The sequence below is a fragment of the Pristiophorus japonicus genome, chromosome 16 (genome assembly GCF_044704955.1).
Source record: "Pristiophorus japonicus isolate sPriJap1 chromosome 16, sPriJap1.hap1, whole genome shotgun sequence".
Classification (NCBI taxonomy): Eukaryota; Metazoa; Chordata; class Chondrichthyes; family Pristiophoridae; genus Pristiophorus; species Pristiophorus japonicus.
This window is the reverse complement of record NC_091992.1, coordinates 985,204-997,675: the sequence shown is the minus strand read 5'-3', so window position 1 is coordinate 997,675 and position 12,472 is coordinate 985,204. Positions and strand designations below refer to the sequence as shown.

The 12,472-nt window shown below is 45.1% G+C and overlaps 1 protein-coding gene across 1 annotated transcript in view; it reads right to left on the bottom strand.

Annotated features, from left to right (window-relative positions):
- The window catches only part of ncor1 (nuclear receptor corepressor 1), a 258,729-nt gene that overhangs the window by 115,689 nt on the left and 130,568 nt on the right, over positions 1-12,472 (bottom strand). Inside the window, exons 19-20 of the mRNA XM_070857984.1 lie at positions 6,260-6,389; positions 2,154-2,349 (exon numbers count right to left, since the gene is read on the bottom strand). Coding sequence (XP_070714085.1) covers positions 2,154-2,349; positions 6,260-6,389 — 326 coding nt within the window. The remainder of the gene's footprint in view (positions 1-2,153; positions 2,350-6,259; positions 6,390-12,472) is intronic.

Here is a 12,472-nt window from a genome sequence, read left to right as displayed (position 1 = left end):
TTACATTAGCTACCCTCCAGTCCATAGGAACTGATCCAGTCAACAGACTGTTGGAAAATGATCACCAATGCATCCACTATTTCTAGGGCCACTTCCTTAAGTACTCTGGGATGCAGACTATCAGGCCCCGGGGATTTATCGGCCTTCAATCCCATCAATTTCCCCAACACAGTTTTGGGCGAGCGTCGGGCATCGGGCAGGCGTCTGGCATTCGACATCGGGCAGGGCGGACATTGGGCACCGGGCGGGGCATACATTGGGCACCGGGTGGACATTGGCCATCGGGCGGAGCGGCTATTGGGGCGGGCATACGCATCTGGGGTGGCGGGCGTTGGGCAGTTACCTTATTCTCAGGGCCCTGCCCACATGCTGAGGGTCTACAAAGGCGACTTGGGCTGACTAAACCTCCATTCTCTCCTTCAATATTAGCCATGCAAAGACCTTGAACATCCTTGATGCTACCTACATGACCAGGCCAAGACTAAGAATGGCTCCATGGCTAATGCGCCACACCAATCAGAGAGAACAGTCTACACTATTGTAGACAGGAGACTTACATTTCTAAAGCGCTTCACCATATCTTTCAAACATGTGAGAGTGCTTCACTGACATGGTTAACATTTTTTGAAATGCAGTGACTGTTGCTATGTAGCCAAAAAGGGCAGCTAGCACAGCAAGATCTCACAAATAGCAAGATGAATAACTAGATCATTTGTTATTGGTGCAGTGTGAAGGAGATTGTTGAGCAGGACATTAGAACAGACCTCACCTTTCTCTGAATAGTACTCTGGGTTCTGAGGCAGACAGGCGTGACCATCACATCTGAATCAGAATCATACAACACAGAAGGAGGCCATTCGGCCCATCGTGCCTGTGCCGAAGGAAAGCATTTCCAATAATGATGCACTGCAGAGAACTGTAGATTATGTGCAAAGAAAGCCTGCTTATCAAGAATGAGTATTTTGTGAGTGAGGCCGTGTAGTTTCACGCAGCAGAGGACGCTGTATCGGACAGGCTGATAGAGTGTCGACAGTGAGGCAGGAATGCCCCAGAGGCAGATGGAATTAACTGGAACACTGAGTGCCATCTGGATTGTATTTTTTGGTTGTGTTGTAGCTCGAGAGATTCTAGGAAACATTTCTCGAGAAATGTTACGACAAATGAGCAGCAAGAGTTTCTGGTTTAAGGATTGGTGGAGAAAGAGTGCGCGGTTCTGGTTACTCGGTTTCCAGGAAAGGCTGGCGCAATGCTAACCCATGGTCTTTATCCGTGTCAAGGGTAAGCAGCTTGTGGACTGTCAACAAGCTCAGGGTATCATAATGCATGCAGTTGGAAGGCTGCCCAGTGAACACTGCATATATTCCAATACACATATGGGGGAACTTAAAAATAGCCAACCGTTTGACACCAAGATCAGCAAATATGGAACAATACTTTCTGGATTTATATATTTAAAAAATTATATATATATAAAAAAACGTTTCTAACACTGTTGAAATTGGTGATTTCAGGTGGCTCACTGAACATCGATACCTCAGATCCGCAATCCTTGCAGCTCCATTAATAAGGAAGAGGTGGAGGTTGGTACAAACGTATGTAATTGGATGGAAGAGACCACCTGCTGTTTGGGGGGGTGGTCAGTGTTCATAGATGGAAGCACCGACTGCACCAGCCTGTTAAAACCCTTCATCCATATGAGGAGGTTGGACATGGCTTAAGCTGCAGAAACCAGATCTGTAAGGAAGCTTTGTCCCCTATCCTTGCATCTGCCCAAACACGTTTTGCGCAAAACCTTGAATGGATGTAACACAGACCCTGGGGGGGGAGGGTGGAGAAAGACTATGAAGGCAATAACTTCCCCTCTCCTCCAAGTACTGCAGGGGTACAGTGACAATACCTGCTCCAGCTCCTAATACAGGAGAGGTATCATGCAGAGGTGAAGAAAGTCTCAAATTAATTTGTGGCTAATGAATAATGAATTGAGGGTTTGGTTTTTAATGATGATATGACTTGAGCATTGAGTTAACATGGCATTGCTCAAAAACAAACCTGCCAACAACTGTGACAGCCTCAACTGAGCTGTTGCTGAAACATCGAGAAGTTTCGAGAAGAACACCAGTGCTTTTTGTTTGCATTAAGTACACCACTCGTACCTTCTCTGTCCAGGATCGGACAGCTCTTGTTGCTGATGTTGGGGCTGGCAGAATTCCTGCGCTCAGCGTCCAGATGTTCTTGCCGCTGCCGCATCTGCTCCTCCTGCAGTGCAGAGTCGTGCATGGCCTTGATGTGCCGCTGGAACAGGGCCAGGCCGCTGACAGGACCACAGGCAGGCACGTAGGGAGCAGCCATCTAGTGACGAGAAAACACTGCTGAAAGATGGCCGTTTGAGGTAGGCTTTGAGAAACACACTCATCCATCAATCCCTCCAACTGCATTCAAGAACAACAGGAGGAAATTCTGAAAGCATACTACACTTGGAGAAAGCACACAAGCCTAGTTAAATGTAGTTGATACAACCTGGGGAGTAATGTATCACTGGAAGCTACTAGAAAACTTATACCATATGGCAGTAATCCAGTGTACAACAATTTCTGCTTTTAAACCACGTGAGAAACTTGCTGCAAACCCAGGTTTCTCAAGGCTGACTGTTAGCCACAGATAAACATTGACGGTAAAACCAATCCTCCTGCCTGGTTTATGGTGAATTCAGCAGGTTTAGCTTCAGATTGCAATTGGCAGCATGGTGCGAGTTCAGCTAATGAGCCGACCAGGAACATTACTACTGTTTGGACCTCAAACCAAATCTTGGGGCTGTTGGCTGATTCATGGGAAGCTGATCAACATTGGTTCGGTCATCTGAAGGAAAATATATTTGTATTTCAGAAGGGTGGACTTTATCATCCAGTCGTGTTTAAAAGTGAAGATCAGAGATCAGTGAGAACATACTATTGCAGCAGAACCCCAATCAAAAGGAATGGACACCAGGAAAAGTAACAAAGTTTGATCATGTTATGCCAGAGCAAACAATAACCAACATCCAAACCATCCCAGGAAATCTGCTCTGGTGTGTACGGGAAAAGAAGCTTCAGGCCAGATTTGTGGGAATAAACTAATCATTTAAAAAAAGTGTTCATGGCCCGGAATTTGTGGTCAGCAGCGAAGCAAAGTCAAGGTGGTCACTGCTGGCCCTGAATAAGGATCTTGCGATCCCTGTGTCGAGAATCTCGGGTTCTCCGACCTTCAATTCAATTCTACAAGTATAGTGGCGATCCCCTCGTGCAAACTGCTGTGACATCAACAAGCTGTCTCAGCAGCCAATCAAAACACAGACCGCGAACAAGGATTGGGTAAGCTCTTAAAATTCTAACTTTTTAACAATGATAAAGAGGGCAAAACAAAGATTGAGACTCTCACATTGGGGAAAAGGCAAACCTGAAACAAAGATGGATAAACTTTAAAAAAAATGGGAGGAAAGTTTCTTCAAATTTTAAATTTTTATTAAAGTGGACAAATTTCCACACTCCACAAATTTAAAATTAGTTTACCACACCCTTAACATTTCATTAGCAGCAATAAGGCTGTCAAAGCCCCTGTTATTCCTAATCCCTTAGTGTCTAACTTTTCGTGGGGAAATTAGCAGTGAAATTACTGTGGCAGGAATCGGTTTCCCTGATTAGGCTGATTTCTTAAAATTAGAACAAATGACAATAAAGCTTGAGGAACTGAGTTCCAGGTCTACACAGTAAGCATAACAATCTCCACACTGCAGGTTGTACACTGCTGTCAGTGCAGTGTCACAACATTTATTTCTCCCTTCTCCTAGAAGAGCCTTGTAGCCAGGGGAAGGGGCGCCCAGTGCAGCCGGCTTCGGAGCTGTTATTGACAGACCACAGCTTCAGGATCAGCCTGTGCCAAATTCCAAAACTGCGGTCAATTTCAAAGGCCAAACGACGCCGAACACTGCCAGTTTGCCGTCATCCCGGTCATAAATTCCAGGCCCATATGTTTTACAAACCATTTTAGGAATACAGAACTCAATCTGCACAGCATCATGTGAGTTGGGGTTTCTTACAATTAGCAGCATATATTTTTAATTTTGAATTGCAGTCACTGTTCTTTTGTAGGCATATGTGTCAGCCAATTTACACAAGATCCCATAAATGTAAATGAGATAAATGATTGGTTAATATATATTTTTTGGTGTTGGTTGAGGGGTAAAGGTTAGTTAGGGCGTCAGGAGAACCCGCTGCTCTTCTTCGAATAGCAAAACGGGATCAGGTCTTGGTTTAACATCTCATTCGAAAAATTGCATCTCAGTACAGCAATGGAGTGTCAGCCTGGATTGTGTGCTGGAGTGAGGCTTGAACCCGCAACCTTAGAGGTGAGGATACTAGCACACAGCCATGCTGACACTTAATAAACAGGCACAATAGAATGGATAGAAAATCTTCTGAAGAGAGAGGGAAACCATCAAGAAGTTGTGGTCCCCGCAGGACCCAATGACACAGGAAAGTATCATTTGATGGTCTTGCAGAGGGAGTTTGAGGAGTTAGGTTGCAGATTGAAATGCAAAAATCTCAAGGGGTAGTGATCGCAGGATTACTCTTTGTGCCATGGCACAAAGAGTAATCAGGCAAAAACAGATTAGATAGTTAACCGTGTAGCTAGAGAGATAGTGCAGGAGGAAGGGTTTTAGATTCCTAGGACATTGAAAAAAGGTCGAGGGCAGGGGCACAAGCTGATCAGTAAGGAATTCACCTAAACCAGATTGGTACCAATGTTCTCGCAAGTGAACATATTCCAGGCCCATATGTTTTATAAACTATTTTAGGGAGGATTTATATTTGTAAGATGGGGAAAGGAAGAAATAAAACACACCAAAAGGTATTACACATTCGTAACAGAAAGACCCAATTAGAAAAGCCAGGCTGTGAAGGGTTGACTTAACCTGTTCAGGTGCATCGATATAATGCTCGAAGAATTTGCAACAAGGTGACTGAACTCTAGGCTGCAGTAGCAATTGGGAACTAGGATGTAATGTAAATCTGAATGATTTGGCTAGCCTCCAGTGATGGCCAGAACAACATACAAGGGTTGAGTGTAGTCAGGAAGGCGGACTGGAATGAGTTGGTGTAGCTATATGTCAGGGACACCTGGGAGGTAATGGAAGTAGACTGACTGGCACAGAATAAGCATTCCAATGAGACAGACTGTTCAAGTATGTAGTGCGAATGGAGCAAGAATAATTCTAGGGGTTACTGTAGATCACTAGATCAAAACAAAAAGGACAACCCGCTCTCGGAAGATATGGGAAGGCACATGTTTTTCATCGCTCCCATTTTCTCACATTTGCTTCACTTTAGTCTGAGGGAAATGAAGTCAAGCTGATGAAAGGATTGAAATTCAGGACAAAGGGATCAGAACAAGGGCCTTATTTCAGCTCCACTCCAAATTACTGACCGTAATAAATGAATTGTCATAGTGCGGATTAAATACAGGTTGGACAAGAGAGGCTGAACCTGAACAAACAACAACTGCAGCTTCTCTGAAAGGTCTTCATTCTACACTTTCCATATATCAGCTTTTCCTTTCACACTGCAAATACCAGCACAGCTGTCCATATCTAACTTATAAAAGTTTAGCTGGGAACACAGGTTAAAAATGAAATTTATAGTTACTGGTTTATCGAGGGCTAGATTCTAGTCTAACTGCCTGGTACAGGGACGGAAGTGATTATGCAGAATTCAACAAAGGAGAAGAGAGCTATTGTGGTGAGCGGGGACCCCAGCACAAACACTCACCATATTGGGGATCACGGTGAGCGGGGACCCCAGCACAAACACTCACCATATTGGGGATCACGGTGAGCGGGGACCCCAGCACAAACACTCACCATATTGGGGGTCACGGTGAGAGGGGACCCCAGCACAAACACTCACCATATTGGGGATCACGGTGAGCGTGGACCCCAGCACAACACTCACCATATTGGGGATCACGGTGAGCGTGGACCCCAGCACAACACTCACCATATTGGGGATCACGGTGAGCGGGGACCCCAGCACAAACACTCACCATATTGGGGATCACGGTGAGCGGGGACCCCAGCACAAACACTCACCATATTGGGGATCACGGTGAGCGGGGACCCCAGCACAAACACTCACCATATTGGGGATCACGGTGAGCGGGGACCCCAGCACAAACACTCACCATATTGGGGATCACGGTGAGCGGGGACCCCAGCACAAACACTCACCATATTGGGGATCATGGCCGCTCGCTGCTGCAGCTGCTGGATGTCCATCGGAACTGGCTTCATGGCTGAGGTCATCAACACAGAGCTGAGAGGTTTCAGCAGTGATGGCTTTGATTCCGGAGAAAACATCCTAGAGCAGACAGGAACCATTTGTTTACTAGACACACGCGTTTATCATCAAGCATCCACTACAAAGATCTGTGAACATTTCGATCAGAGATTATAGAAGAGAACTTTGTGATGCTGCAGGACAGATAAAAGCAGAATCACAAATCCTCAAAGGTTGTAAACAATTCCAAGATACTTTTCCATTTCATTCGCTGATCAGAAACAAAACAGCCCTTTGCTGATCTTTTCCTTTCTTTTTAAATTCATTCTAAGAATGTTTTCAGAAGAAAAAAATAAGAACAAAAGTACACAAACATATAAATCTATATAAGGGAGGCACATGGAAAAATACCAGTGCAAAGCATGTGGGTGCTGAGCACGGGGACACAATGAATGTGAATGCACAAAGCATTCAAAACAAAATTGGAAAGTTAGAAACATTAATAACTACGGAGCAATATTATGTACCAGCTAGAATGGAGATGTGGACTTCGATTTGGACAGGACTAGAACAACGAAGGTTCACCAGACTGATTCCCGGGATGAGCGGGGGGGGGGGGGGAGAGGGGGGGTTATCCTAGGGGTAAGAGATTGAGTTGACTAGGTCTATATTCTCTAGAGTTTAGAAGAATGAGAGATGATCTCATTGAAACATATAAAATTATTATAGGGCTCGATAGGGTAGATGCAGGGAGGATGTTTCCCCGGGCTGGGGAGTCTAGAACCAGGGGTCACAGTCTCAGGATAAGGGGTCGGCCATTTAGGACTGAGATGAGGAGAAACTTCTTCACTCAGAGTGTGGTGAATCTTTGGAATTCTCTGCCCCAGAGGGCTGTGGAGGCTCAGTCATTGAGTATATTTGAGACAAGAGATCGATAGATTTTTGAATATTAAGGGAATCAAGGAATATGGGGATAGTGCAGGAGTGGAGTTGAGGTAGAAAATCAGCCATGATCTCATTGAATGGCGGAGCAGGCTTGAGAGGCCTACCCCTGCTCCTAATTCTTATGTTCTTAATATGCTTGGTTATAACATTTTCAGGAGAGGTAAAGGGGGTGGGGAGAAATGAGTGAGATTAGGTGTCTTCGTAAAGGATTCTGTCTCAGCAAAGTATGTTCTTGGGCGTTGCATTAAGATAGAATTGATAGGGATAGGATATGGAAATTCTGTATGGACTGAAGGTGAAAATGGAGATTAGAAGGGCAAAAATGGAATATGAAAGACAGGCAGCAGATAATATGAAATGATATACTAAAGGCTTATATAAGCATCATCATCATAGGCAGTCCCTCGAAATCGAGGAAGACTTGCTTCCACTCTAAAAGTGAGTTCTTAGGTGACTGTACAGTCCAATACGGGAATTACAGTCTCTGTCACAGGTGGGACAGACAGTGGTTGAGGGAAAGGGTGGGTGGGACTGGTTTGCCGCACGCTCCTTCCGCTGCCTGCGCTTGGTTTCTGCATGCTCTCGGCGACGAGACTCGAGGTGCTCAGCGCCCTCCCGGATGAACTTCCTCCACTTAGGGCAGTCTTTGGCCAGGGGCTCCCAGGTGTCGGTGGGAATGTTGCATTTTATCAAGGAGGCTTTGAGAGTGTCCTTGAAACGTTTCCTCTGCCCAGCTTGGGCTCGCTTGCTGTGTAGGAGTTCCGAGTAGAGCACTTGTTTTGGGAGTCTTGTGTCAGGCATGCGAACAATGTGGCCTGCCCAACGGAGCTGATCGAGTGTGGTCAGTGCTTCGATGCTGGGGATGTTGGCCTGATCGAGGACACCAACGTTGGTGCGTCTGTCCTCCCAGGGGATTTGCAGGATCTTGCGGAGACATCATTGGTGGTATTTCTCCAGCGATTTGAGGTGACTACTGTATATGGTCCATGTCTCTGAGCCATACAGGAGGGCAGGTATCACTACAGTCCTGTGGATCATGAGCTTGGTGGCAGATTTAAGGGCCTGATCTTGGAACACACTTTTCCTCACACGGCCGAAGGCAGCGCTGGCGCACTGGAGGCGGTGTTGAATCTCGTCGTCGAATCTCGTCGTCGATATCTGCCCTTGCTGATAATAGGCTCCCGAGGTATGGTAAGTGGTCCACGTTGTCCAGGGCCGCGCCATGGATCTTGATGACTGGGGGGCTGTGTGGCGGGGTCAGGTTGGTGGAGGACCAATGGGAATCTGTCCAGCCTTCGTCGTCTCCAGGCCAGATCCAAGACCGTCCCAACCTCTGTCGTCAAACTACAGTACGTGGACGACGCCTGCGTCTGTGCACCTTCAGAGACTGAACTCCAGGACATAGTCAACATCTTCACTGAGGTGTACGAAAGCATGGGCCTTACACTAAACATCCGTAAGACAAAAGTCCTCCACCAACCTTTTATAAGCACATAAAAAATAAAACAGTTAATGAGAGGATCAGACCACTTGGATGAAGGGGGAAATTTAGTTGTGGAGTATGAAGGAGTCACAGAGATATATTCATATTTTATGTCAGTTTTTAACAAACACTGAGAGAATGAGATGTGCCCAGGGGTCAGTGCTGGATTCACTTTGATTTCAGCAGGTGTACACACATATATGATTTAGACTTGGATACAAGGAGCACAATCCCAAAATTTGTTGACAATACAAAAGTATCTTTCTTTCTCGGGATGTGGGCATGGCCGGCATTTATTGCCCATTCCTAGTTGCTCCAAGAAGGTGGCGCTGGGCTGTCTCCTTGAACCGCTGCAGCTGTAGGGTTTTCACAAGCGGCCAGGAGAACTGCCACACGACAGGCAGCTTAGCAGATGCAACTCCATGCAGAGAAAAGTGAAGTTATATATTTTGGAAGAAAAACAAGGAATGGGAGTATAGACTCAACCAAAAACAGCTGAAGGGTGAGAATGACCAAAGGGGCCAAGGAGTTTAAATACATAATTCCTTCAAGGTGTGAGTGCAGGTAGATAAAGCCATAAAAAGGCTAATGATATTTGGGGTATTATAAATAGAGGATAGAGCACAAGAGTAAAATGTTAATGATAAATATGTACAAGGCGATGATGGTTGGGTCACAGCTGTAGTATTGTCTGCAGTTTCAGGTGCTCCATTACAGGAAGGGCATTAAAGCCAGAGAAAGCATACAGTGTAGCTTCACCAGGATGATGCTAGGAATGGGAAACTATAGTTATAAAGAGAGACTGGAGATACTGTAGCTATTTCCATTGGCGCACAGAAGGCAGAAAGGAGATTTAATAGAGATTTTTTAACATTGCAAATGGTTTCAGGTGAATAAGGAAATACTATGTCCTCTGGTTGGGGAGTCAGTGGCAAGGGGCCAGGTCATTAAAGGAATAAGGAGAGTGGTTAGAAGAGGAGCTTTTGCACAGTAGGCTGTGGAAATCGGGAACTCTCTCCCCCGGAAAGGCAGTGGATGCTGGACGTTAACTGAAACTTTCAAGACTGAGATCGATAGATTTTTTTTATTAGTTGAGGATATCAATGGACATGTGGCAAAGGCAGATAAATGGGTTGAGGTACAGATCAGCCATGATCTAATTGAATGGTAGCACAGGCTTGAGGGGTTGAATGGCCTCTTCCTATGTTCCTATAAAGGGTCTTGCTATCCATCACCATATCTGGCTTGACCGCCAAGCACCTTCATACTTGGCTCTCCTTTTCCCAAATTACCCACTATTCCAGGATCAGCAGAGGACAAGGATAATCCCAGGCTTCTTTACATAAGAACATAATAATTAGGAGCAGGAGTAGGCTCCTAATTATTATGATCTGGAACATAGGAAGAGGCCATTCAACCCCTCAAGCCTGTGCTACTATTCAATTAGATCATGGCTGATCTGTACCTCAACCCCATTTATCTGCCTTTGCCACATGTCCATTGATAGATTTTTTTTATTAGTTGAGGCTATCGATCTCAGTCTTGAAAGGTTCAGTTAACCTCCAGCATCCACTGCCTTTCCGGGGGAGAGAGTTCCCGATTTCCACAGCCTGCTGTACAAAGGCTCCTCGTCTAACCACTCTCCTTATTCCTTTAATGACCTGGCCCCTTGAGCCTGCTCCGCCATTCAATGGGATCATGGTGATCTGCTCTTGGCCTCAATTCCACTTCCCTGCCCGCTCCCCATAACCCTGGACACCCTTATCGCTCAAAAATCTGTCTATATCCATCTTAAATATATTCAATGACCCAGCCTCCACAGCTCTCCGGGGCAGAGAATTCCACAGATTCACCACCCTAATAGAAGACATTCCTCCTAACTTCCATTTTAAATGGGTGACACCTTATTCTGAAACTATGCCCCCTAGTTCTAGATTCCCTAATGAGGGGAAACATCCTCTCTGCATCCACCCTGTCGAGCCCCCTCAGAATCTTATACGTTTCACTAAGATCACCTCTCATTCTTCTAAACTCCAGTGAGTATAGGCCCAACCTGCTCACCCTTTCTTCATAAGACAACCCCTTTATCTCAGGAATCAACCTAGTGAACCTTCTCTGAACTGCCTCCAATGCAAGTATATCCTTCCTTAAATACGGAGACCAAAACTGTACGCAGTACTCCAGGTGTGGTCTCACCAATACCCTGTACAGTTGTAGCAGGGCTTCCCTACTTTTATACTTCATGTCCTTGCAATAAAGGCCACGTTCCACTTGCCTTCCTAATTGCTTGCTGTACCTGCATGCTAATTTTTTGTGTTTCATATACAAGAACCCCCAGATCCCTCTGTACCTCAGAATTTTGTAATCTCTCCCCATTTAAATAATTTGCTTTTTTATTTTTCCTACATTAGACTCTATCTGCCAAATTTTTGCCCACTCATTTACCATATCTATATCCCTTTGCAGATTCCTTGCGTCCTCCTAACTTGCTTTCCCACCTATCTTTGTATCATCAGCAAATTTGGTTAGAATACACTTGGTCACTTCATCCAAGTCATTAATATAGATTGTAAATAATGGACGCTACAGCACCGATCCCTGTGGCACCCCACCAGTTACAGTCAGCCAATCCTCTATCCATGCTGATATATTACCCTCAACCCCATGAGCTCTTATCTTGTGCAGTAACCTTTTATGTGGCACCTTATCAAATGCCTTCTGGAAAATCCAAATACACCACATCCACTGGTTCCCCTTTATCCACCCTGCTCGTTATATCCTCAGAACTTCAACAAATTTGTCAAACATGATTTCCCTTTCATAAAACCATGCTGACTGCTTGATTGTATTATGATTTTCTAAATGTCCTGCTACTACTTCCTTAACAATGGACTCCACATTTTCCTAATGACAGATGTTAGGCTAACCGATCTATAGTTTTCTGCTTTCCGTCTCCCTCCTTTCTTAAATAGGGACGTTACATTTGCAGTTTTCCAATCCGCTGGGACCTCTCCAAAATCCAGAGAATTTTGGTAGATTACAACCAATGCATCCACTATCTCTGCAGCCATTTCTTTTAAGACTCTAGGATGCAGGCCATCAGGTCCAGGGAACATGTCCACCTTTAGTCCCATTAGTTTGCCGAGTACTTTTCTCGAGTGATAGTGAATGTTTTAAGTTTCCCCCCCCTCCCAATAGCCCCTGGATTATCAATTATTGGGATGCTTTCAGTGTCTTCTACCGTGAAGACTGATACAGTTTTGTTCTATGACTAACCACCTCCTTAAAGCCATTACCCCTGCCCCCTCCACTATCACCTCAAACTCTGCTGGTCTGTATACAACCAAGGTTAAATGATACCATTTTTGAATGGAAAATCACTGACATTCCTAACCCATGACCAAGGGGAAAATATTCCAGTCCTGTCCGGTGTTATTTTCTAATTGAATTTTTTGGCACCAGGTTTAAGACACATTCCAGATGTATAAACAACTCCAACACCTCAGCTGGCAGATCCTTGTGCCAGCTTCCTTGTACGTGCAAACTACCCTGTACCTGTATATATTCACGGCAGTGCAACGGTGATTTTAAAAGCGGTTGCATGACTTGTACAGCCTGATTTTCAAACATGCAACAGTGCAACTAAAAGCAAACCCAAGGAAGGCTGTGAGAACTGAGGAGACACCTTCCAGCACACTGTCACATCATACATTTCCAGTTAACCATTTTACATCTT